The sequence below is a fragment of the Vicugna pacos genome, chromosome 4, assembly GCF_048564905.1.
Source record: "Vicugna pacos chromosome 4, VicPac4, whole genome shotgun sequence".
Lineage (NCBI taxonomy): Eukaryota > Metazoa > Chordata > Mammalia > Artiodactyla > Camelidae > Vicugna > Vicugna pacos.
Window position 1 is genome coordinate 3,277,564 of NC_132990.1, and position 24,268 is coordinate 3,301,831.

The 24,268-nt window shown below is 44.1% G+C and overlaps 1 protein-coding gene across 9 annotated transcripts in view; it reads left to right on the top strand.

Annotated features, from left to right (window-relative positions):
• Positions 1-21,194, top strand: part of PTPDC1 (protein tyrosine phosphatase domain containing 1) — a 54,305-nt gene extending 33,111 nt beyond the window's left edge. For 6 of the 9 annotated variants that reach the window (XM_072959130.1, XM_072959131.1, XM_015243575.3 and 3 more), the window contains exons 3-10: positions 5,315-5,486; positions 7,511-7,591; positions 7,828-7,946; positions 8,948-9,085; positions 10,647-11,890; positions 15,486-15,671; positions 16,787-16,897; positions 19,281-21,194. In XM_072959130.1, coding sequence (XP_072815231.1) covers positions 5,315-5,486; positions 7,511-7,591; positions 7,828-7,946; positions 8,948-9,085; positions 10,647-11,890; positions 15,486-15,671; positions 16,787-16,897; positions 19,281-19,400 — 2,171 coding nt within the window. In that variant the 3' untranslated portion in view covers positions 19,401-21,194. Of the gene's footprint in view, positions 1-4,480; positions 4,846-5,314; positions 5,487-7,510; positions 7,592-7,827; positions 7,947-8,947; positions 9,086-10,646; positions 11,891-15,485; positions 15,672-16,786; positions 16,898-18,169; positions 18,411-19,203 lie in introns of those variants that run through there. The other 3 variants (XM_015243574.3, XM_072959127.1, XM_072959129.1) reach the window with 3 other exon arrangements.
• The last annotated feature ends 3,074 nt before the right edge of the window (positions 21,195-24,268 follow it).

Consider the following 24,268-nt stretch of genomic DNA (forward strand, 5'->3'; position numbering starts at 1 on the left):
TGATGGTTGCAGAAGAGTCTGAATGTACTTAATGCTATTACACTGGACACTGAAAAATGGTTAAAATGGTACTTTTATGTTATATATGTTTTACCACAATTAACAAAGAAAAAAAAGGAAGGAGACTTCGCTTCCTCGTCTTTTTCCTTCCCTTCCTGAACTGAACAGTCCAAAAGTCACTGGGGCAAGGCCATAAAAGGTAGGGTGGGTGAGGCTGCAGGGTGTGGAAGGAAGGAAGCCAAGCAGGGTGAGGGAGACCCGTACGGGAGCAGCCTGGCAGTCATGTCTCCTGAGCAGGACGATGTCACGTGAGAGGCTGACCTGACTCCTGGGTGTTTGAATGCTCCAGGTGTCAGAACACACACAGGGTGAGAGGCACCCCACGCAGGTGGGTGGCAGCAGCAGCCTAGCTTGGGGTGTTAAGAGTTACAGTTTCTGTCTTACTGGGAGGGAGGCATCCACTTTAATGAGGGGGCAGCAGCAGTGAGGGGAGTGTGGTCACATGGAGAAGGCCTAGTCAGATAAGTAAATACAGTAAGGATAATGGTAGCAGGGTTCTCACCAACAGAGAAGGAGGTTATAGAAAGGGGGAAATTATGGGGATCCCTGCACTGTTGGATTGGAATGGGTGATACCAGGGTGAACTCTCCGTTTTCATTGTATGTGCATACATATATATGGATGTAAATGTGTGTATGCTTATATATAATGCACATACTCCTTTTTCAATTGAAGTTTAGTTGATTTACAGTGTTGTGTTAGTTTCTGGTGTTCAGCGTAACTGATTCAGTTATGCATATATATATATGTACATACATTCTTTTTTCATTTTAGGTTATTACAAGATATTAAATATATGTTATATATTATATAACATATATATGTGTTCCCTGTGCTATACATTAGAAACTTGTTGTTTATTTATTTTATATATAGTAGTTTGTATCTGCTAATTCCAAAGTCCTCATTTATCCCTCCCCCCTCCTGCTTTCCCCTTTGGTAACCATTTTCTGTGTCTATGAATAAGTTCATTTGTATCATTTTTTTTAGATCCCGCATGTAAGTGATACCATATGACTTTTGTCTTTCTCTGATTTACTTCACTTAGTATGATCATCTCTGGGTCCGTCAATATTGCTGCAAATGGCATTATTTCATTCTTTTTTATGACTGAGTAGTATTCCATTGTGTGTATGTGTGTTTGTGTACAAATTACATTCCCACCAGCAGTGTAGGAGGGTTCCCTTTTCTCCACACCCTCTCCAGCATTTGTCGTTGTGGACTTTTGAATGATGGCCATTCTGACTAGTGTGAGGTGACACCTCATTGTAGTTTTGATTTGCATTACTCTAATAATTAATGATGTTGAGCATCTGTTCATGTGCCTATTGGCCATCTGTATATCTTCCTTGGAGAAATGCCTATTTAGGTCTTCTGCACATTTTTTGATTGGGTGGTGGTGTTACTGCATTGTATGAGCTGTTTGTATATTCTGGAAATTAAATCCTTGTCAGTTGCATCATTTGCAAATATCTTCTCCCATTCCATAGGTTGTCTTTTCATTTTGTTTGTGATTTCCTTTGTTGTAATGCACGTGTTCCTTAGCTCTGTCCACTGAGAGGGCCTGCTGGCAACAACACTTTAACAGTCATGAGCACACCTAGTGCCCAGACTTGGTTTCTAAATACCATTCTTCACCATTAGACACCAGGGCTTCTTGGATATAATCATGAGGAAGCAGACACACCCAAACTGAGAGATGTTCTACAAAATAACTGGCCTGTAATCTTTAAAAGATGAAGGCATCAGAATCAAGGAAAGACTGAAGGACTCATTCTAAAGTAAAATAAGTGAGAGGGCAACTAAATGCAACTGTGATTCTGATTTTACCACCAGGAACATTGAGATTATCAGTGAAGCTTGAGTGAAGTCTGAGGACTAGCAGGCAACTACTAATATATCAATCATACATTTCTGATTTGGGAGGAATTTTAGAGAATGTCTTTGTTTACAGAAAATATATGCTGAGTCATTTAGAGTAATCAGGAAGCATGTCTGCAGCTTATTCTCAGGTGGTTAAAGAAAAAAATCTTTGTATTACACTTAAAACTTTTCTGTAAGTTTGAGATTGCTTCAAAAAAAGAAAATCCTCTCCGAAAAGCTTTTTAAATTAAAACGAAATTGTCCAGCTGTGTTGAATGTCCTGAGCAGTCCCAGTAAGACAGAAACTGTAAAGAGGCCATCGGGGACCTTAGCAAGATCAGTTTTTGGTGGATGGTGCAGGCAGGGACAAGAGTTGAATAGACTGAGAATGACTGAGGATGTGGCAAAGTCGGCTCTATCAGAAGTTCACCTGTGAAGAGTGGAGGGAGGGCTCTCTGAAGAAGGGGAATTACAGTGAAGGATTTGGAAGCAAAGTCCTGCCCAGGAATGTTTGGGGGAAAAAAGGGTTTTACCTTTTAGGTATCCACTGAGACATGGCCCTTCATAAAATTACTCTTACTCGAAAATAATTTCATTTTCTATAAAACATAAAGTAGAAATTAAGGTTGTCTTGTTGCTCCTGTTTATCTAAAAAACAAGGCTTCATTTTTTTTCCTGTTGCTAAGTTAAATAAAAATTAAAATATTATTTCTGAGTCTGAATTTGCTGGGAGGGAGGACTGCAGTCATGTTTTGGATACCGGTTTGCCTTCGGCTCCGCTTTCCTGAAGACCTGGACCGAGCATCCCTGACTGTCTAGTAACTGAGTCTGCTCAGTGGTTACATATTTATTTGAGGGCAGCCCAGTTCTTAAGATTTTACAGCAGAAATTGTTTTCGAGATGATACATAAGCCCTCCCTTCCTTAGCTTGGTCCGGAGAAGTCCTGTCCTCATCAGATTCATTTTTATTCTCAGAACCGTTGAGAGCAGTCGCTCTCCTCTGTGGTTGTCCGCAGAGCTGCACAGATCAGGCGTTTCCCACTCCCTGGCTGAGGCCTCCTGGTTGCCGCCTCGCATGCCTTTCATCTCAAATGGAGCTGGCCTGGGTGTTCCTCACACTTTCTCCTCATGGACTCCCATATTAATCAGCCGCAGCATCTCGCTGCCGCTCGTTTAAGCTCCAAGTCTTGGCACCCCATGTAGTACGCGCCCCTCTGCGGTCTCACTCCCCTGCTTAGCTCCTGTCATGCAGTCACTGTCCCAGCAGGTCCCCAGTCCTTGGCCCCTGGCTCTGTCTTTACTGGGGGTGTTAACAGACTAAGAAACCTGAGTCAGGTTCCCTGTTCCCCACATAGCACACTTGGACCCCTCAGTTTGAGCATTTAGGGCTTCCTGCCGGCAGGTTGCAAGTTGCCTTCCACATCCCATCTTCTCCTCTTTCCTCTCCTGTAAAGCTCTGTGGAAGCTGTGCCTCTCAGATTGGGTACATTAAAAATTGCCTTTCGTTGCTGTGTACAAAATAACAGAGGCGTCCTGCTGCACTCAGTGTAGCAATGCGGGCACCAAATTGCGCTGCTCTAATTTGACAAAGTGCTTCCAGCTGGGGAGATCTGGGGGCGTTTTAAAAGGAGTGTACTTTAAAGCACTATTAGTTGTTAAAGTAAAACAGAACAAAACAAAGACCCTATCTGTGACAGTAGGTTGTTTCCCTCTGCACAGGGCTGAAATACCATTTGGAAAGAGAGAGCAACACGGGGGTGGGGTTGGGGTGTGCAGCCTGACATTAACAGGGAGGAGGCGGACAATGGGTGGCTGTAACAGTTTCTGTGTTCTTTCTATCCTTTATCTTCAAGTTGCAACGTCCCCCTCATCTAGTTCCTTTAAAAAAAAGTGGTATTTAGTGAATTTTCTTCCTGTGCCTCTGCCAAGACATGATTGAAACTTCTCCTTTCCCCACAGTCAGCAACAGAAAACACAGAACTGTGTCTTTGAGCTTTTGATGGCATGACTAATATAGCTGTCCAATAATGCACAACCAAGAATTAGGCTTTCACATTCTGAAAATAAAAATATGAAAGTAGATATCTTGATTAATGTATCAGCCCTACAGATATCTTTCTTTATTCTTTCCAAGTATTACTTTAAGAGTTCTATAAAGAAAATATAGGGGTTTTTTTTAGTTTTGAAAAATTAAATGGTATTTTAATAATGTTAGTTATCTAGTCTATCCCATTTTTACAGTTAACTTTTTATCCACCCTGTTCCAGAAACAGAATTTTTTCCAGATGTTCAGAGGGTAGATACGAAAGAAGCAACATTTAAATATTTAAATATGTGTGTTTACATCATAAAAACATTTTTCTAAATGTATTACAATATTTTAGATGTAATTCTTTGAGCAGCCAGATCTTTTAAATGGGTTTGAGAAGTAAAATGGAACAGTCGCATTTTATAAAATACATGTTGTTATTCCTCATATTTGAACAATCTGTTCAAAACGCAGTCCATTCATAGGAGATTTTGCTTGTACAGATCTGAGTGGGAATCAGTAGTTTCTTTGTTCGTCACTATGGGAACAAGTCAGCCTATCCTGAATGGCTGTTAGATCACGCAGAGTGATGCTCGCGTCTCAGTGCAAGTTCATCGCGGAGCAGGCTGGCGCTGCCGTCGCCTCACCTCCAGCTCTTGCCTCCTGGAAAGCCAGCGCCATGCAGGACCCCCCTCGGAGGCTGTCTGCCATGCCGTTCCTCAGCGCCTTTCTCCAGGGCCGCCGACACTCTGCCTCCGACCCCCTGCTGCGTCTGCAGCAGGGGCGGCGCAGCTCCGCCGCCAAGATGCTGTCCTCGTCCTCTCTCCAGGTGATGGTGGCGATGTCCTCCGTCAGCTGTGCCGAGAGAAGCCCAACTTGCCCCGAGAGAAGAAGTAAAGCTCCTTTTCTTCTTAAAGATTGCCACACCTTTGAGTTTAAATAGAAGGACTGGACAGGCTATGCTGTGTTTAGACTTTTTAAAATTTTGACAATTCTTGGTTATACTTTTTGCCCTCTGTTATGCTAAAAGTTTCAGTGGACGTATAATAGGAGATAAAAATGATCGAATGTTCTGTGTTTTTTAATTTAAAAATGTAGTTTTTGCACAAAACTCATTCCCTCGTAGAAGATCTGCTTGTTTGTTCCTTCTCGTTACCGGTATGACATGTGGAAATGATTGTGTGCTAAAGCCTTTTCTGTAGTAAGGGAGGGTGCACTTCCATGAGAAGGAGACAGTGTTATTCGTGACAAAATGAAGGGGATTTAGCACCAGCTAATCATGGAAAATGGAAGCTGCTCCCCATGTTACTCTTCTATTTGGAGAATTAGAACTTTGAGTCTTCCCTTGTGTGTACGTTCTAGGAAATCCCGGACGTCCAACACCAAAGTACACGAAAGTCGGAGAGCGTTTACGGCATGTCATTCCTGGACATGTGGCCTGCTCCGTGGCATGTGGTGGCAAAGCTTGCAAGTATGAAAACCCAGCGCGCTGGAGCGAGCAGGAGCAGGCTATCAACGGGGTCTACTCGTCATGGTAAGTGATCCAGTCCATCTTCAGTAGCTCCCACCTGCTGCTGAGCAGGAAAAGGGAATGGACACGTGGGCGATGCTGGGGGACAGTGGGCTGCAGAAGAAGGAATACGGGGTTTGAAGTCAGAGGAACTCACCTCCCCTCCCTGGCTTGACAAGCTGTGTGATCTTGGCTTACTCACACAGGCACTCCGAACCAACTTTCCTCATCTGTAAAATGGAAATAATAAAATCAGCCTTACAGGTTTTTTTTTTTAAATTCAGTGAAATGCTCTATGTAAAGTATCTTAAAGAAATGATACCTAGGTGGCTGTTAAATTTCAGAAATTTCTAGGAATAATTAAAACATTCAGCTATAAATCTGAGAAATTATGAGGTACACACGTAGCTTTTTTATTTCATACAGGTACACTTTAGCCTTGTTTTTATTTTGTTGCTGTATTCTGTATGAAGGGACACCTTTTCATGCCAATACATATACTTCCAGTGTAGCAGGTGGTATGGGTTGTGAGTTCAGTAAATGGTATAACATGCTTATGTTGTTTATGGTAAGTATAACTCATTCATTACTGAATCATACTGCTTTTATTATTAATAGTAAACTTGCATAGACCTTTTTTGATACAGTGATCTCTCTGAAAAATTCTAACATTCAAACCAAATCCCATTTGGAATGCACTAAGAGGAATGTTTAAAGAACTCTAGTAGTGAATCATTTTATATGGCAAGAATCCTTTTACAGCTTAGATACTTGGCAACCAGCTGATCTAACTTGCAACCCTCTGTGGATCTGCTAGGTACACGTGTAGTGACATGGTCTGGGGTCCACTGTCACTTGTTCCCCACAGATCATGTTCTACTTCATCACTGTCTTAAAGAATATTGTGAAAGTGTGGTCAGACAAGTAAATTCCTAATAATGCAGCTTAAGGTCACCTTAGTATTTTTGGTTTATTGTTGACTAAACCATCTGAATATTTTTCACCTCTACTGCTTTCATGTTACATCCCTCCTCATCTTAAACTAAGTACTATTAAGTTTGGGGGACCCCCAAGCCTTTGGGGGGCCCTGTTAAGTTTTAGACTTTGCCTCGGGCAGGAGGGGTGGTATCTTTCTGAATCCTGCCCTCCCTCATTTAATGTCTTTGTTACTCCGCTCAGGCTCATGTGACCCCCAGTTCCGGTAGTCTACCTTATGTATCTTTCACCAGGCCCCTGATGAGAAATTCGACCAGAACGGAGTGGAGCCAGATCCCTAATGGGAGTGACAGCTCTTTATTGGGCTTTTGTCCGTTTGTACATCCAGTAAACACCCATTTGGCCACAGGCCAGGCATCGTGCCAGACACTTTGAATTATTATTTTCAGAAAACTTTTAAAGTAGACATTATTAATGTAATTTTATTGATGAAGGGATTGAGGTCCAGAGAGACTAAGTAATTTGCTACACAGCTAGAAAGTGAAAAAGCCAGTATTTGAAACCAGGCCTGACTGACTCCAAAGCCCATGTTTCTGGCTAACAGTAACTGAGCATTTATTCATAGCTACATGCCAGGATTTGTGCTAAAGACTTCCCATGCACATCATACGGAATTCTCACAACAACCCTGCAAGGCGGTCATTACTGTCCCCACTCAAAACTTAAGGTAACTGGAGTATAGAGAGCTTAGTAAGTAAAAATTCCTCCCATTGGCCCTCCTCATTTAGTCAGAAACTTTTGGATAAATAATCCAGATGCTACCTTTGCAGCCAGCTGTTTCTCCATCACATCCGCTAGAATCTCATGAGAGTCCTGGAAAATACTGTGCTGGAGTCCATCTCTTTTTCCAGATATTTAAGAAGCTAGGGTTTCTTGGATCCCTAATCATGATTCAGAATTGAAGCCAGATTTTTGTCTAAGCAGACTTTTATCTTACAGAGTTGTTGAAATCATGGGAAAAGGGCTTGAAATCTTGCGTTCTCTTTCTCAGACCTTAGAGCTGGAATGTTCTCAGTTTTATGCATCTCACCAGTCCCTCCTCCCATCTGCAGGGTCACTGATCATATCCTGGCCATGGCACGCCCGTCCACGGAGCTCCTCGAGAAATACTGCATCATCGAGCAGTTCCGAAGGTAAACGTCGCGTTGTTTACACACTTTAATAAGCCAGCTCATGTTTGCTCTTCCCATCCTTTTGACTTCAAATGGAAAAGTGCTTTTATTTTAACTATAGGAGTGTGAAGAGCTTATTTCAAATAAGACGTTAAGGTTTTCAGAATAATTAATAGTGTTTATGAATGCCAAAAATGGTTATTTTTTTCCAACAATACCTCCAGTATGACTGATTTTTTTTTTCTTCTTCCTTTAAGTCACGGTATAAAAACTATCATCAACCTGCAGCGTCCTGGTGAACATGCCAGCTGTGGGAACCCTCTGGAACAAGAAAGTGGCTTCACGTACCTTCCTGAAGCTTTCATGGAGGCTGGCAGTAAGTCCTTCCACCCTCCTCTCTGTGAGTTACCAAGGACAGAGCTCAAAGACTTGTCTGCTCAGGTCTTGGGTTAAAAAGGTGATGGAAATAAACAGTTACTGCATAGTAGTAGGGTTCCTAAAAGTAAAGGAGAGCTAACTTTCAGCAGCGCCACCATCCTTCTTTGGTATTGCTGTTGAAAGTCCAGGCTTGCTTTTTCCCTGTCAGAGGAATCTTGAGAGGAGACTGGAGACCTTGTAGAAATAATTAACATAAACAGCGTGCCGGATCTCTCATCTCATTTACTCCTGAAAGCTGATGTGCAGTAGTGTTCTGCGTCACACATGAGGCCACGCAGGCTGAGCAAGATGTGATGTGCCCGGGGTCACAGCGCTCAGTCATGGCAGCAGGCTCGGAGCCTTGGACCCACTTGTGCCCTGAGCTGCTGCCCAGCTCTGCCCCGGGTGGGATGCAGGGAGTCTTCATGTGACATCCCCAGAAGCCCCTCGGTTATGGGAGCATCAGGTTGGAAACCGCGAAACGTGTGTTACTCATACTGAGCTGGGAAGGGTCAGCCCGTGCCAGTTTTAGAACTTGTATTTATTTTAGAGGTTTGTGTCTAGCTGTTTTCTCCCACTGGGCAGAAGACCTCTGTGTACTTACTGCCTTATGCCATTCATCAGTCAGTTAGACGTGTTTCCATGCTTAAACACGGTTGCTTTCCCTCCATGGTTGAATAATTTTGGCATAAATCGCTGACTGTAATTTGCAATCTTGCTTTTCCTTAATTTTTTCTGGCTGAGTTTCAGCAGGAAATGTGCTAAGTAATATAGAATGTGCTTTGTAAGAAATGTTGACAGTAAACTTACTGGAAACGTAAAAAGCCTTTTATTTTAGGCCTGCACACCCAGTGAGATCTGTATGCCTCATAGCTTTATACTTTTCATAAATTAACTCACTTTGCCAATATTTTTCTTATATGTTGATTTTTTTTTCCTGTTCTCTTTTTTATTGTTCAGTTTATTTCTACAATTTCGGGTGGAAGGATTATGGTGTAGCGTCACTTACCACCATCTTAGATATGGTAAAGGTGATGACATTTGCCTTACAAGAAGGAAAAGTAGCTGTCCACTGTCATGCAGGGCTTGGTCGAACAGGTAAATTCCAGGAGGTGGTTTTAATGGTCTGGTAGCATACTTAAACATATAAGGAATAATATTTCCGTATTCTAGAGGGTAAATATTTTTCAGAATCCTATCAAAGCTTTGGAGTCAAATGGAGCAAGTCAATAAAAGATACTTGAAATATCTTAAACAGTTTTAGTGACCATATATTCATGAGAGTATTTTTGGATGAGTGAGGGTTAAAACCTCATTATATTGAGTAATAAACAGGTGGATTGCCACAACGAGCTAAATGACCTTTCTGATTTTCCTCTTTAAAGGAAAAAAAGTCAACACTTTGTTTTTAATACATAAGGTCTTTTAAAAATGTAATTTTCCTTAACCAAAGTAATAATGAAAGTAGCAAGTGTTATTTCTCCTACTGTTTTTTTAAGTCTTTAGCAACAATGTAAGTATTAAAGGAAGTTAATTAATTTGCTACATCAAATAAGTGTCAAGGCTATGATTTAATTCCACGGCTATAAGGATTTTGTTTGTGAAGGAGAGTCTTATCTGTGCCTAGAATTCTTCATGAAAATCAAAGATTTACTGAAAAACACGGCAGAGCATCAGTGCTGTGCTGAAATTGGGGCACAAAAAGAGTGGGGAACTTCATTGTCATCTGGTCCAGGCAGACATCCGAGCTCAACTCTGCCCACAGTGTGCCTGTGTACCTGCCTTTTTATTATTCATCTTCATTTGGTACTAATTAAAAAGAATACATAATATTTATACTCTTAAGTCTGTTTTCCTTAATACTAAGTACTTACAGAAAAATAGAGTTATAGCATGGTCTGGAGGAAAATGCATGTTAGTTTAGGCACAAATCTTGAAGAAGACTCATCAGGAAAAAAAAAGTCGATTTTGAATGTGAATAATCCCCAAAGATAAAAATGCCCAAGTAAAACAAAAAAATGCCCAAGTAGGAAAAATGCCAGTCTAGAACATACCACCAACTGATGGCAAGGTTGGCAGGGATGGGAAGTTCCAAGCAGAGTGTATGGATTGATTGGATGGAAATTTTTAAGAGCTGTTCAGAATGGAAAGAGGGTTTGCTTTTTTCCATGATGGAGTTGGGAATGGTCAAGATAATTGGGCCAGGTAATCAGTTCATTCAGTCATCCCCCTCATGCACAGCTAGTTATCCCCCCTCACTGCACACGTACTCCGCCATCCCCCCTCACTACACACGTACTCCGCCATCCCCCTCACTGCACACGTACTCCGCCATCCCCCACTGCACACGTACTCCGCCATCCCCCTCACTGCACACGTACTCTGCCATCCCCCTCACTGCACATGTACTCAGCGTCACTCTGACAGTTCTTGTGCTTGCACTGGGGTGCAGAGGTGGCCAAGGGTTCTCAGTTAAGGGAAAGGTTGCCACACAGACAAGTAAATAGATAAACACCCACACAGAAGTTTAAAAGTTTTCATTGTCCTCACAGTATTTCTGTATTTATATGGTTTCCTAACACCAAATTTTAAATCATGAAAGAATATAAATAAAAACGCAAGTTTTTCTCATATCGATCTTTTCTTCTTCACTGTTTAGGTGTTTTAATAGCATGTTACTTAGTTTTTGCAACAAGAATGACTGCTGACCAAGCAATTATATTTGTTCGGGCAAAACGACCTAATTCCATACAAACGCGAGGACAGCTACTGTGTGTAAGGGAGTTCACCCAGTTTCTGGTTCCTCTTCGCAATATCTTCTCTTGCTGTGACCCCAAGGCCCATGCTGTCACCTTAGCACAGTACCTAATTCGCCAGCACCATCTGCTTCATGGATACGAGGCCCGACTTCTGAAGCACGTACCAAAAATTATCCACCTCGTTTGCAGATTGCTGCTGGACTTGGCTGAGAACAGGCCGGTGGTGAGGCAGGAAGTGGCGGCAGTACCTGGCCTCTCTGCTGAGATTGAAAAGACCGTTTCTGAGGTGGTCACAAGGCAGCTGGAGAAGGAGTTACTGAGACATGACAGCGACGCGTCGGGCTCTTTCGCCCCCAGCGCAGTGGTGGCGGATTTTGAGAATCAGGATGCAGTTCTTTCCAGTGAGCAAGAGCTTGACCCTCTGTGGAAGAGGCGGAACATGGAGTGCCTTCAGCCCCTGACTCATCTGAAAAGACGGCTTAGCTACAGCGACTCGGATTTAAAGAGGGCCGAGTCCCTCCTGGAGCGAGGGGGCACGCCGTGGACGGCGCCTGCCCAGGGCTTGCTCTGCCACAAGCCCGTCGGCCGTTGTGACTCCTCGCGGTCCCCACAGCCAGATTTAAACAAGGAAACGCTGGTCTGCAGCGCTTTTTCTTTCTGGAATCAGGCTAAATTTGGAGGCCTGGAAGGACTGCGAGATGACGGGTCACCAGTTTCCTCTAGGACGAACATTCCAAAGGAAATACAGCGAAGTAGAACCTTTTCTTCAGGTGTTTCGGGATCATGCAACGCTGGGGAACCAGTTACACCAAACTTGGCACATATGCCTAAGGAACCAAACTGTCCTCACCAGCAGGTGTCCCACTGTGGACGTGAAGCTCTCGGTGGTTGTGGCCCGGGCTCTGCTGCAGGGCATGGGGAGACTTGCCGCTGCCCTTGGGGCTGTGGGTCCAGTCCCAAAGCACAGCTCTTGGTTGGACTTGAAACCCAGGACGGCAGAGATCTGTCTAAAGTCGCGCCAAGCACAGTTTTACAGTCTGAATTGAGTGTTGAAGCAAGGAGAATAGTGGCAGCCAAAGCCCTGGCAAATTTAGACGAGTTTGCAGAAGAGGAGGAGGTGAAAAGGAAGGTAGAAATGTGGCAGGTACTCGCGCTTCGCTTGATTATATACACGTGGGAAGTATTTGCGTCGGAGCAAAAGGAATATATTTTCCAAATTCGTTTGTTACGGGAATTTGAAGACATTTTTGTATAATACTTAGCTTTTGAACGTCAGGCTTCTCAGCTGTAATACCAGCTTTGCTGTCATAGAAACAGCAGGCACAGGACTGCTGTGTGGGTCCGTTCCAGTCCCTGTGAGACAGACCACTTGGTGCTTAGCACTGAGCAGGGTGCTTGGCTGCACAGGGCATCAGTATTGATGGATGTCGTTGCCTGCCTTCTCTCTCGCTGGGTTTGTGGGATGGATGGACAGACAAACGGACCCCAAGCAGACAGCTGTAGGAGCTGACCTGAAGCATCTCTAACCTGAGGCCTGGCAGGGAGCCCCACTTTGAGACCCATTGACAGTTCAGAGACAGTTCTTTTCCAAAACTCATCAACACAAGTGTCGAGTGAGGCCAGAAGGATGAGAAACCGGTGCTGTCTGCTTAGTGTTCCCTCCTGCAGACTTCCCAGTCCACCCCAGTGAGGCAGCTGTTGGATTCCAGGAAGCAAATGGGAGTGACCACGTAGTATTTTTTGTGCCACTAGTTTTATCTGAGGTTGGGTCTTTGGGGTCTACTTCCTGACTTTTACTTAAATTAGAATGAGAAGTTTTTAATTATAACCCCTTTTTGTGTTGTCACTTTCACTAGAAAGACAGTCTTTTTTTTTTAATTTTATATTTTAAATTTTTAAAAAATTTAACAACTTGTGGCATAGTCTATGTACAGTCAACTACACACATTTCAGATGTGCAATTTGATGCATTTTGATAGATGTGCACACCTGTAAACCCCCTGCCACAGTCAAGACACCTGACATTCCATCACTCCCTAAGAGGTTCACGTTTTGAACTCCCAGTTTATCCCTTCCCAGCGCCTTTACCCCCTGGTTACCATAAGTCTGTTTTCTGTCTGTGAGTCTGTGTTTTGTAAATAAGTTCATTTGTGCCCTTTTTTTTAGATTCCACATATAAGTGGTAGCATATGGTAGTTTTCTTGCTCTTTCTGGCTTATTTCACTTAAAATGACTGTCTCCAGGGCCATCCGTGTTGCTTTTGCGACTGTTGAGTTGATGTATGTTTTTGTTCTTCAGTTTGTTAACATGGTGTATCAGATTGATTGATTCGCAGATACTGAAAACTCTTTGCATCCCTGGGATAAATCCTTGCACGCCACTTGACCGTGGGGTACATGATCTTTTTAATGCATTATTGGAGTTGACTTGCTAGTGTTTTGTTGAGGATTTTTGCATCTATATTCATAAGTGATATTGGCCTGTAATTTTCTTTTTTGTGATACCTTTTTCTGGTTTTGGTATCAGGGTGATGGTGGCCTGTTAGAATGAGTTTGGAAGTGTTCCTGCCTCTGCAATCTTTTGGAATAGTTTCATAAGGGTAGGTGTTAACTCTTCTCTAAATGTTTGGTAGAATCAGCCTGTGAAGCCACCTGGTCCTGGACTTTTGTTCGTTGGGAGTTTTTTAATTACTGATTGAATTTCAGGACTGGTAATTGGTCCGTCATGATTTCTGTTTTCTTCCATTCAGTCTTGGCAGATTATACCTTTCTAAGAAATTGTCCGTTTCTTCTGAGTTGTCCTTTTTGTTGGTGTGTAGTTGCTCATTGTAGCCTCTTAGGATCCCTTGCATTTCTGTGGTGTCAGCTGTGACTTCTTTTTCATTTCTGATTTTATTAATTTGGGCCCTCTCCCTTTTTTCTGTTGATGAGTCTGACTAAAGGTTTATCAATTTTGTTTATCTTTTCAAAGAACCAGCTTTTAGTTTCATTGATCTTTTCTGTTATTTTTTTAGTCTCTATTTCATTTATTTGTGCTCTAATCTTATGATTTCTCTTCTTCTACTAACTTTGGGTTTTGCCTGTTCTTCTTTCTGTAATTACATTAGGTGTAAGGTTAGGTTGTTTATTTGAGATTTTCCTTGTTTCTTGAGGTAATAAAACCAATCAGTTGAATTCTGGAACAATTGAAATGACTTGAGCACATAATACTGCCTGTGCGCCCGCTGGGCCTCTCACATCTGTTATTTCATGTGGTTTTCACAGTAATCCTGAGAGACAGGTGATGTTACTTGTGGGTTCTTTGTTAGACTTTCAGTCCTTATGAATTAAGTATCACAGATGGGGGAACTAAGGGTCACAGGGGTCCGGTGATACACTTGAGGTCATGTGGTTCAAATGCAGCCGACCCAGGATACAGTCTATGTGTTTAATGCTTTCCATCATCCCTGCAGTCCTTCCCAACTCCACTGGAAGACTTCAGAAAACAACAATGATGTAATGGTCATTTTACTAATAGGGTCTTTGAGTCGTGCCATTTCTGCTCAGCTTCTCTTCGTATTATCTACATAAAATTGAATAAAAGACTATACATGATCTGTGGGATATGAAGAACTATACAAAACTATTTGTGAGATAATAGAGAGAAACTCAATGCCAGAGGACACTGGTGGTGTGGCAGGAACGTCACGGACTGGGGTGGAGCTGGGCTGGGGACGCCTCTTTTGGCCTCTGTCACCGTGGGCTCCTGGGCAAGTTGCTCTATCTTTCCTGAGCCCCTCAGTACACTCACCTGTCAAAGGGGGCCTCCCTGGTGGGCTGCTGTAGACATCAGAGAGAGGTCATGTATTGCCATTACTGCCATACTGTTTGAGTGTTCTGTAAATATTGGATGCGTGAGTGAATGAGTGGTGCTTATTCCTGTTGTGTGTTTTATTTACCTAAACATAAATATAAACCCTGTCAGAAATTAAAATTCTTATCTCACTTTTCCCCTGTTCTCTAAGGCAGAGTTTTAAAATCTGCTTAAATTAGCTCCAAGCATTTGGCATATTGGCAAGACTTCCTAGTCACTTCACCCTGTCAGATTTTGAGAATGCCCAGCCTGTTTGTTAAGTTCTATGTAGGATTCTTAAAAAGGAATTTGAAAGAAATATGTGTAAGACATTTACCAGCTTTTTTTTTTTTTTGACACTTTTTTTGACACTTTGACATTCCCTGCAGAAGCTTTTCCTTATCCCAGGGTAACCTGTAGGTGTTCCATATTCACACTTTTTTCATGCCCCATCCTGCTTCAGTGCAGTGAATATTCCTGTTTTGTTCCAAGGAGTCTGAAAAGGATTGTTCCCTCTTCTTGAACCGTTACAGTGGTTTCTGAACGAAGTGAAGGACTCGGGTTAACTAAGTCCTTCTCTGTACCCGCAGCTTCAGTGGCCCTCTGTTAGTCAGCGCACCTGAGGGGCAGGATGACCTCCACAAAGGGGAACTGAGGCTTAGAGAAGTGAAGTGTCTCAGCCCGAGGTGCAGCCTGGAAGCTGGGGGCGCTGGGAGGGTTCTCAGTCCACACCCCAGAGCCGGAGGCTTGACCCTCCTGGGCAGCCTGAAGACTGCCAGATGGCAGCCGGTGCCTGCCTCCCTCGCTGCCTCACTTTGTCTCTCTTCCTTCCCCTCCGTGTCCCCCGCCCCCCCGCCCTGTGCTCTCCTCTTGTCCCTTTCTCTTTCTCTTCCTTCCTTCCTTTTTAGAAAGAACTAAACTCCCGAGATGGAGCTTGGGAAAGACTGTGTGGCGAGCGGGACCCTCTCACCCTGTGCAGCTTGATGTGGTCCTGGGTGGAGCAGCTGAAGGAGCCTGTGATCCCCAGACGGGACGTGGACCTGCTGCTTGACAGGCGGGCGGAGGCCGCGGAAGCGCTGTTTCTGTTGGACAAGGTAATTGGACAGCTGATGAGGTTCGTTGGCTAAAGGGCCTCAATACACGTTTCACACGCTAAAAAAATCCACTATAAAAAAGAGAATTCGTACAGGATCCCATATCAGTGTCTAATTTCAGTTCTTCCGAGGTAAGAGAAGAAATGCACGCCCAGTATAAACATTTAGAAGGTACAAAAATAAAACGGGAAAGTGCCCATGGCCCCAGGGGAGCCACTTTTAACATTTCCGTGTCTTTTCTGTTACCAGCACATATGTCAACTTGGTAAAAATCATTTTGTGTACAACTTTAAACTTCGTTTTTCTTGAAAATTATAACATAGGTATTTTTCCATGTTGCGTTTAATTTTTCATAAATGTTAACTTGAATGGGTAGGTAATGCTCTGGCGGGGGAATAAGTTATAACCATTTTTTCACTTTCAAGCATTTGTTTCTACTTATTTACTAGGAGCATATAAGGTGGAGAACTGTGAGGTGGGCTGGACTATGCACTTGTTTGTATTTCTTAAAAAGGGCTGTGTGTGTCACCTACATACATTCAGTGGGTGTGCATTGCTCCAGTGCTGGAGCTTCTCCTGTACTTCTCCAAAGTAAACAGCCCTCAGGAGCCAGGCTGGGGACACGTTCTTTAGGGGACCCCCCCTTAGTTTATGGCGTGCTCCCGGGGGGCTGTGGCTGTCTTCCTTCTCCTGCCCCTCCTCCCTCAGTAGTGCCTGCACGATCAAGTCCTGGGCGCTGAGGACGCGGCCGAGCAGGCCACGTACTGCCGTGACACGTCAGCACGCGCGAGCCGGATGAAGCCACTGTGTCCATTAATAACAAGAGTGGATCGTCTTCAGTTCACTGCGTGGAGGGCATTTGGCTGAAAATTGTCCTTATCTTCAGATTCACCTGTACTTTGTGTAATAACTCACCAGCTTTAATTTTTATTTCCTGAAAGCCTTTCCAGTAAGCACGTAACAGTAAATATTGGTAGAACCCTTGGTGGGTAGTTCAGTATGTGAAATGATGAATACTTGGCCACAAACCACTTCTTGGCTCAGCAGTTGTTTGGGGTTTATTTCGTGAGGCATTTTTCAGATGACTTACTTGATTTTGATCTCTGCAAAAACAGGGCCAGCACCAGACCATCCTGTGTGTGTTGCACTGCGTAGCGAGCCTGCGGGCGATCCCTGCAGACGTGGAGGAGGCCATTCTTGCCCGCGCCATCAAAGCTTTCACTAAGGTGGGTCCTGCTCCTCCGTCCCCGGCCAGACCCGGTCAGCACAGTCTATAAATCAGACTCCAGAAGTCACCGGCCTCCTCTAAAATAAAGCTTCTAGCCATGTTTCCTCTGACTGGAAATGTGTTTGACGTTTCTTGAAAGTAATTGCAGACATTTGGCCAAAAAAATACCAGTTTCCTAACAATGATGTTAGAAAAGGCTGAACTGTGGGTTTTTTGAAGGAAAACTTTACAACAGGGAACTTTTATGGAGAGAGAGACACTTGAGTGTTGAGAAAATATTTTTAAATTACGTGCCTAGTAGAAGTCAGAGAACCTTTTCTTGTTGAGCCAGTCCTGCCCTGGGTCTGAACCATCTATTGGAAATTTAACGTCCAATGTTGGCAGTCCGGTACCATGCCCGGTTGGTTGGCAGATCCTCAGCAACAAGTTAAAAAAAAAAAAGTGGTTTTTTTTCCATGCACATCCTTTTGGCCTGCAGCAGTCTTCGCTGGCTGAAGAAGGAAGCCAGGTTCGTGCCAAAGGAAAAGGTTCCCCTCACCCTTTCAGCTCCTTTGGTGTCTCTCGTATGAGATACAAAAATGTCATTAAGCAGAGAACCCAGGTTTCCCATGACAGCATCTGTGGTAAATGTTAGTGATAATACCAGTATGCAATAATATCAGTCATAGTATTATCTGTGCTCGTTCTCCACGTCTTTCCTCCTCCACTCTTTCCACGGTGATGTCCTTGCAGGCTTCCGTGTCCCTCTTCGGGACTTTACAGCACAGACCACTCTGCATCCTCTCCATCTTTTCTTGACCATCTCCAGAGTCAGTGGCTCAAACCCAAATCCTGTGATCCCTTCCGTCTCTGTTTGTGTTCTCACAGACCTAGAGGCTGCCTGCTGTGTGGGGAGGGTTGTGGTTTGGTGTTTAACAAAGTATACAGTTTAAACCATTATTAATAAGAAGGTTTTGCAGATAGGATTGACAGAGTAATGAGATAAAGTTAAATTCTGAATTTAACTGAAGAAAATCCTTAATACCAGTCTGTGCAAGTGGCAGGGGCTCTTCACAACTTCTGTGGCCTTTTAGGGGGATACTAATGAAAAGTTAAATGTACCGATTGTTCCAAAGCTGTCTCTGAAAATGCTAGAGGAGCGTTCTTGGGTTTCTCCCATTGTACGTAATCTTAGGAGCAGAGGCCCTGATAGCTTTTGTTCCAGGCTGGCCCTTCAAAGAAATCTGTGCAGCATCTGCTTCCAGGGTCATAAAGACCATGTTTCCTCCAGGCCGAAGCTCAGCAGGCTTGCCACGGCTCTTCCATCAGATGTGGGACCGCCTAAGCGTGGACTTCCCCAGCTGTGATGCAGACCTCCTGCCTGTGCAGCCTTCCCCCGTGCCCCTCGGCAGCACCCCCTCGGGGCTGGGAGGGCAAGGCGAGCCCTTGTGGTTATGGGGCACGTGCTGCCTTGAGTCATCAAGTTGTCTCTGACCCAGCGATCTTGTGCCTTCTGCCAGTGGCCACAAACCGTGTAAGCAGGGGGAGGTCTCAGACCCTCCTAGCCCTTCACAAGGGACTGACCTTTCCTGTCTCCCTCTAGGAGGGAGGGGGTCACTGACCAGGCGGTCCCGATCCCTTCCTAAGCAGTTGCACGTTACCTTGGTGGTGGGAGTGGGGTGGAGGTGTGGTGATTGCTCGGCTCTCTGTCCTGAGGTCACTCCTAACCCTATGGTATGGTGAACGTGGGCAGATAATCCAGATATGTGTACATGGTGCCTTCCCACCAAGGGGAAAGGAGAGTAGCATTTATGGAGGTTTTTACATGTGCCAAGCATGTATTAGAACTCGTATTTCGCACTCACAGAAATCCTAAGACGATGGGGGGATGTGAGCTCCATTTTACAGAGGTGAAGTATGACGCAAGGCTACGACGGCCGGCAGGCGGAGAGCCAGGCTCCCCATTCGGGCCACTTAAGTGCAACACTTAGCTGCTGTGCTGTGTTTGAATAAGGAGACCTTTTCCCCTTGAACCATCCATGTTTAGTCTCTCGGCTCGAAACTCGTATCACACTCACTGTTGACTTGCTTCATGACAGTGTGAGAGTACAGTGCATACTTAGAGTTAATTTTTTTAGTTTTCATTCATAAGTTTGATATTGGCATGATTGGCCGTTCTAATGTCATCTTTTAATTAAAACTAGTATGTGAAATGTATTATGTGTGCTTTGTATAATACCTAATTTATTATGTGTGCTTCTTATAATACCTTACCTAATAGGTCTTAATGTTTTCTTCACCCTCTTTCTTTTTTTCCCAAAACAGAGACTGCTTAAAATTCTTGTTACAGTATCCTGACAGTAAAAGTCGGTATCCTGAATTTAAATCTTCTTTGTCGCTAGGTTAGTTTTGATTCTGAAAACGGACCAGTAGTTTACAACACCCTGAAGAAAATATTTAAGCACACGCTGGAAGAAAAAAGAAAAATGACAAAAGATGACCCTAAGCCTGACGTTTGGTGAAGCCGGCTTGCCCTGATATTCGTGGGGACTGTTTCGGATCTGAAGATCTTGCTGGCGTTTCTGCTGGCGGGTGAACAGGTTGACGTGTGGGACCGGTCCATCCTACAGCACTTCATTCCAGATGTTCTTGGTTTGTGCGAGGAAGTCTTGTTCCTCTTTGGAGCAGTTATTTATTTTAAAATATCCTTGAGTTACGTTTTTGGTTGAAAAGTTGCCATAAAGTTGGTGCCACTTCTTTTATTTATTGAACGGAATTACTATTGTGTTGCTACGTTAAGTATGTGGTGTTTACATCCTTGTTCCTTTTGACATTTGGGAAGAAGCTGTGGCTCTTCTTTCCAAAGCATTTGACTGACGGGACTCTTCCTAGAGTTTTTACCAAACAGATCATTTCAGTGGTGAAGCTTCACCGTGTGTCCGTCCCCCCGATACATGACCTAAGGAAGTCACCAAGTGTCTTACACTGCTTTGTACTTGCTCATAAGAAGGCCAGTGAGTCGACATTTTTAAAGGCATTTTTTATTGGTTTGAATTTGTTTGCTTTTTCTTTTTATAACTGTGGTAGCAGGTCTCAAAGTGTATTATATTTCTCAGAGTGATTTAATTTTACTCCTGAGGATCGCCAGTGAGGTGTTTGGGATTTTTTTCATTGTAGGAAATAGGTTTGCCCTTCGTCGGGCTCCCAGACAGCCTCACTGACCTCTGCTGTCACGGGAGGGAGGAGCAGTTCTCGACACGTGAAGCCTTCCTCCCGCTCCCCTGGGCCGTTGCTAAGCCAGATAGCATCTTCACGGAGGAGGCGGGACCAGTGGCAGGCGGCGTGGGGAGCTGCTAGACTCCGGCAGGAAGAACTGTCTTGCAGGGGCGGCTGCTGCCGGGAGGCAGCTCTGTTCGTGCAGATGTGGGGACAGCATCCGCCCCAGCCCACACCTCCCACAGCCACCTGTTCCACAGCCCCAGTTGCCTCACGGCCCTATTTTTGGAGAATTAAGGTTTTAAGTTGAACTTGACCCAGTAGGTTGCGCTCACCCTACTGGTTTCAGATAAGAAGTAATTGCCTAAACTGTTTAGTTCCCGGTTAACCAAACTCAATTGGCAGTTGAAGCCTAAACGATGATTTAAATGAATATGTGGGGCACGAGATGCTGTGCCGCAGGGAGGAGAGTAGTTTTTACCAATAAAGGTGATGTTAAACCAGTTCAAACCAAAGCTGCTGCTTGATCTTAAAGACGGAATTTCAGGGGAAGCCGGGCTAATTTGCAACAAATGAAATTCCTCCAACTCCTGGCTTTCTGAGTCAGGCTCCAGCACATCAAAAATGGTTTAGTCACTGTCAGTCTTACGGACTCCAGGGGCAAATGCTAAATGCCGTTTCCTCCCACACTGTGTGAATTTTTAGGAAATCAAATCCAGTGAATTTTAACGAGCTGGGTTGCCCACTCCTGAAATTTCTTATTTTCAAGTGCCTGATCTGGGAAAGAAGGAGAGAAAACAGTTACATTCATCCAAAGGTACATTATAAAAATGTGGTTTTTAAGTCTAAAACCGTGGTTAACCTCATCTCTGTCAGTCTCGTATGGGCAGGTGCCACTGGGGCTCGTTTGACAAGTGGCTGTCGGCCTGTGCGTCCAAAATGATTGTTTCAAATTAGAGGCCAGACCCTGCACAGCCCTGATGTGACCACAGCAGTGAACGCTGAAAGTCTGAATGCACCAGCCTGGAAGAGAGAGACGGTAGGAGAAATGTACCGAGCTGTACACAGGTTTTGTATTTGAATAAAAGCGAAAAGAACGACCCATGGCCCTTGTCTTGTGCTTCTACACGCAGCGTGCTGCTCTTGAGCTCCTGGTGGTGCAGGGACACACGCCCCTGTGATTGGACTGCCCTGAGGGGCAGCCTGAGTCGTAGGCTGGATCGTCAGCTGGCCAGGTCTGGTCCATCCCTGCTCTGCTGGTTCAGAATGACCAAGGGATGGAGGCGAGCAGAAAGGAGGCTTCCTGTATTTGAGCGGAGGGGGAGTTCTCTGTAGCCCAGAGGATAGAAATCCCCCTACTGGAAGGAGGTAAGGGGCTCCCAAATTCAGATCAGCCGAGTGGGGAGGGCCGGAAGCGCACATGTTCGGAGCTGAACGCCCACGGCCAGGCGCGGGCCCTGTCTTGCTCGTGACCCCTCTGAGCCGCCCAGCAAGAGGCCGGCCCCTCCGACTGCCTCTGGGCCGCGCTCTCCCCCTCCTGAGGCCCCTTCCGCTCTAGGCTCCGGGGCGGCAGCGTAGAGCAGCTCCTCATCCATAGCTGTAGCCAAAGTGCTCCACATCTGTAATCCTCTGACGAGCTGCACTCACTCTGCGGTCACTATATAGAGGACCTCTAGCACATCACATTTGGGAAGTACGCGATTTCTTGCCGCGTGCGGGTTTTCCTGCTTCAGAGATCTTGCTGATGCTCTTCGAGGCGAAGTGCTGCTGGATTAGCGACTGCTTCGCCTACACGCATCGCCCAGAAATGCCGTGCCGGTCAACTGCGTCGGAGCTTCAGCCGCTTCCCGGTGTTACCTGAGAAAGCTGTGTGCTTTCATCGCTCTGAGTTCCATGAAAACAACAATATGCCATACTTCAGTGGGGAAAAAAATTTCTCTGTTTTCTCTTAAGTAGAGGACACTTGCTCATATGCTTGGGTGCTGTTTCTGGCTGTTCTCTAAAGATCTGAAAAAATTTGTAGAGGTAGTATGCTGTAGACAGAGGGCACGCCCCAAGTTCCTGCTGTCTGAAGGCCCCCAGATAATTGGGGGGTTGATTAAAAATGACAGCTTACTCATAGAATCTTCGTTGTTACTGTTCAAAGTTAATAAGCACTGATATATTTTCAGTGCAGGTAATTCAAGAACAGCATTTCCTTTGGTGCTTTTTATTTTTACGAACGTGACCCAAGGTGAGCACCTTTACCAAAGGAGCCCTTTGCATTGCTAGTGGTTGAAAATTATTCACAGGTAAAATGGCAGGAGAAGAATTCAACAAATCCTGTCACTCAGTGGTGTATTATTTTTTTAGTTATGCTTTTAGGCACAAGCTGATCTCTGCTTAGCCCAGTGCTGACAATAAAACTGATTTATAAATAATCACAATGGAGCCATTCAGTAGTGGAGCTGTGGTGGGCCTGCCTTCTAAGCCATCAGCTAAAACATCCAGTCACTAAAACTAATGTCCCAGTAAGACTTTAATATCATATTAATATCATACAGTCTTCTGCACTGAAAATAAAAGTTTTATGTTTCTATTGCAGCTTGTATCACAGAAGGCTGTCACGCCCTTGCCTCCTGGCTTTCTTAATTAAAATGAAAAATGTTTTAAGATTGCCTGTTGGAGGGAGAAGAATGCATTTTTAGAATACATTCTGACTTATGTGACCGTTTGATTACAGTCTACAAATACTCCTTGGTTCTGATTTGATGACTTGCTTTATCATTTTCTTCTCTTAAAAATAAAAACAGATTACTCAGACATTGAATTAGGTTGAAACATATTAAATGGCCATTTCTGCAGGGCAGAAATGATCAAATATTGGTCATTTCATATGGTTTAACCTAACATTAAATTTAGTGTTCCTGGGACTGGTAGGTGACACTTTCTGAATTACTTTAGCAAAAATTAAATGATCAGTTACTTTCCAGGAACATCCTGTATGCTCACATTAGAATCCCAGTACAAGTGGGAGAGACCAGTGTGAGATTCCTGTTCTTTCGGCAACAGGTTCGTGCCTCCTCTCTGTGCTTGGTGCTCTGCTGATGCTGTGGACCCAGGAATCATTCATTCCATCATTAACCCCTCCATCGGGTACCAAGTCCAGTGTGTGCCCATATCCACCACGTCACTTGTTGTCTTCACGTTGCCTTCTCTTTCTCTGTTTGTCCTCTACATGTCTCTTATAAGGACACCCGTTTAAATTTAGGGCCCATCTAGATAATCTAGGATGACCTCCTCATCTGAAAACCCTTAGCTACATCTGCAAAGAGCTTTTTCTAAATAAAGTCGTTTTCTCGGGCTCTGGGAATTAGGACATGGACATAGCTCAGGGGATGGGATGGGGGAGCAATGGTTCCATTCACCGCACCTGTACACTGAAAACTACAAAATGTAATAAATAATAAATACAAGAGAAACTTAGACCAAATTAAGACAGGGGAGTTGCACCTATCCATGAGTCAGGGGACTCAAGGTTGTTAAAATGTCATTTCCCTCCAGGTTGTACACAATCCTAACCAGTAACCAAGCAGGCTTTTCTTGTTGAAATTGACAAATTAATCCTAAAATGTATATGGAAAGGCAAAGGACCTCGAACAGCTTCGAAAGAGAACAAAACCGGCAGGTTAATGCTACCTGTTTTCAGGTATTATGATAAAGCTACAGTAATCAAACCTGTGGTAAATAGATCAATGGAACAGAAAAAAAAGGAGTCCAAAAATAGACCCACACGTCCATGTCTGTCAACAAATGGCGCTAGGACAATTTAGATATTTATATTCCCCCCAAAAAGTATGGACCCATTTCTTGCACCATCTGCGGAAGTCAGCTTTTAAATGCAAAATCGTTTTAGATAAAATAGTTTTATATAAAATTTCTTGGAGAAAATACATGTGATCTTAGGTTAGCCAGAGATTTGTTAGATATGACACCAAAAGTGTGACTGAGCAGCAGTTCACTGCCCGATGTGCAGAGAAGCCAGCACTATGCCATCAGCTTTTGAGAAAGAGTTTTATTCAAGGTCGACAGTTAAGGAGACAGGAGGCAGAGCTCAAATCCATCTCCCTGACCCAGGGTACCAGGTGTAATTTAAGGGATGAGGGGAATAAGCTGATTGGCTGGCCTCCATCAG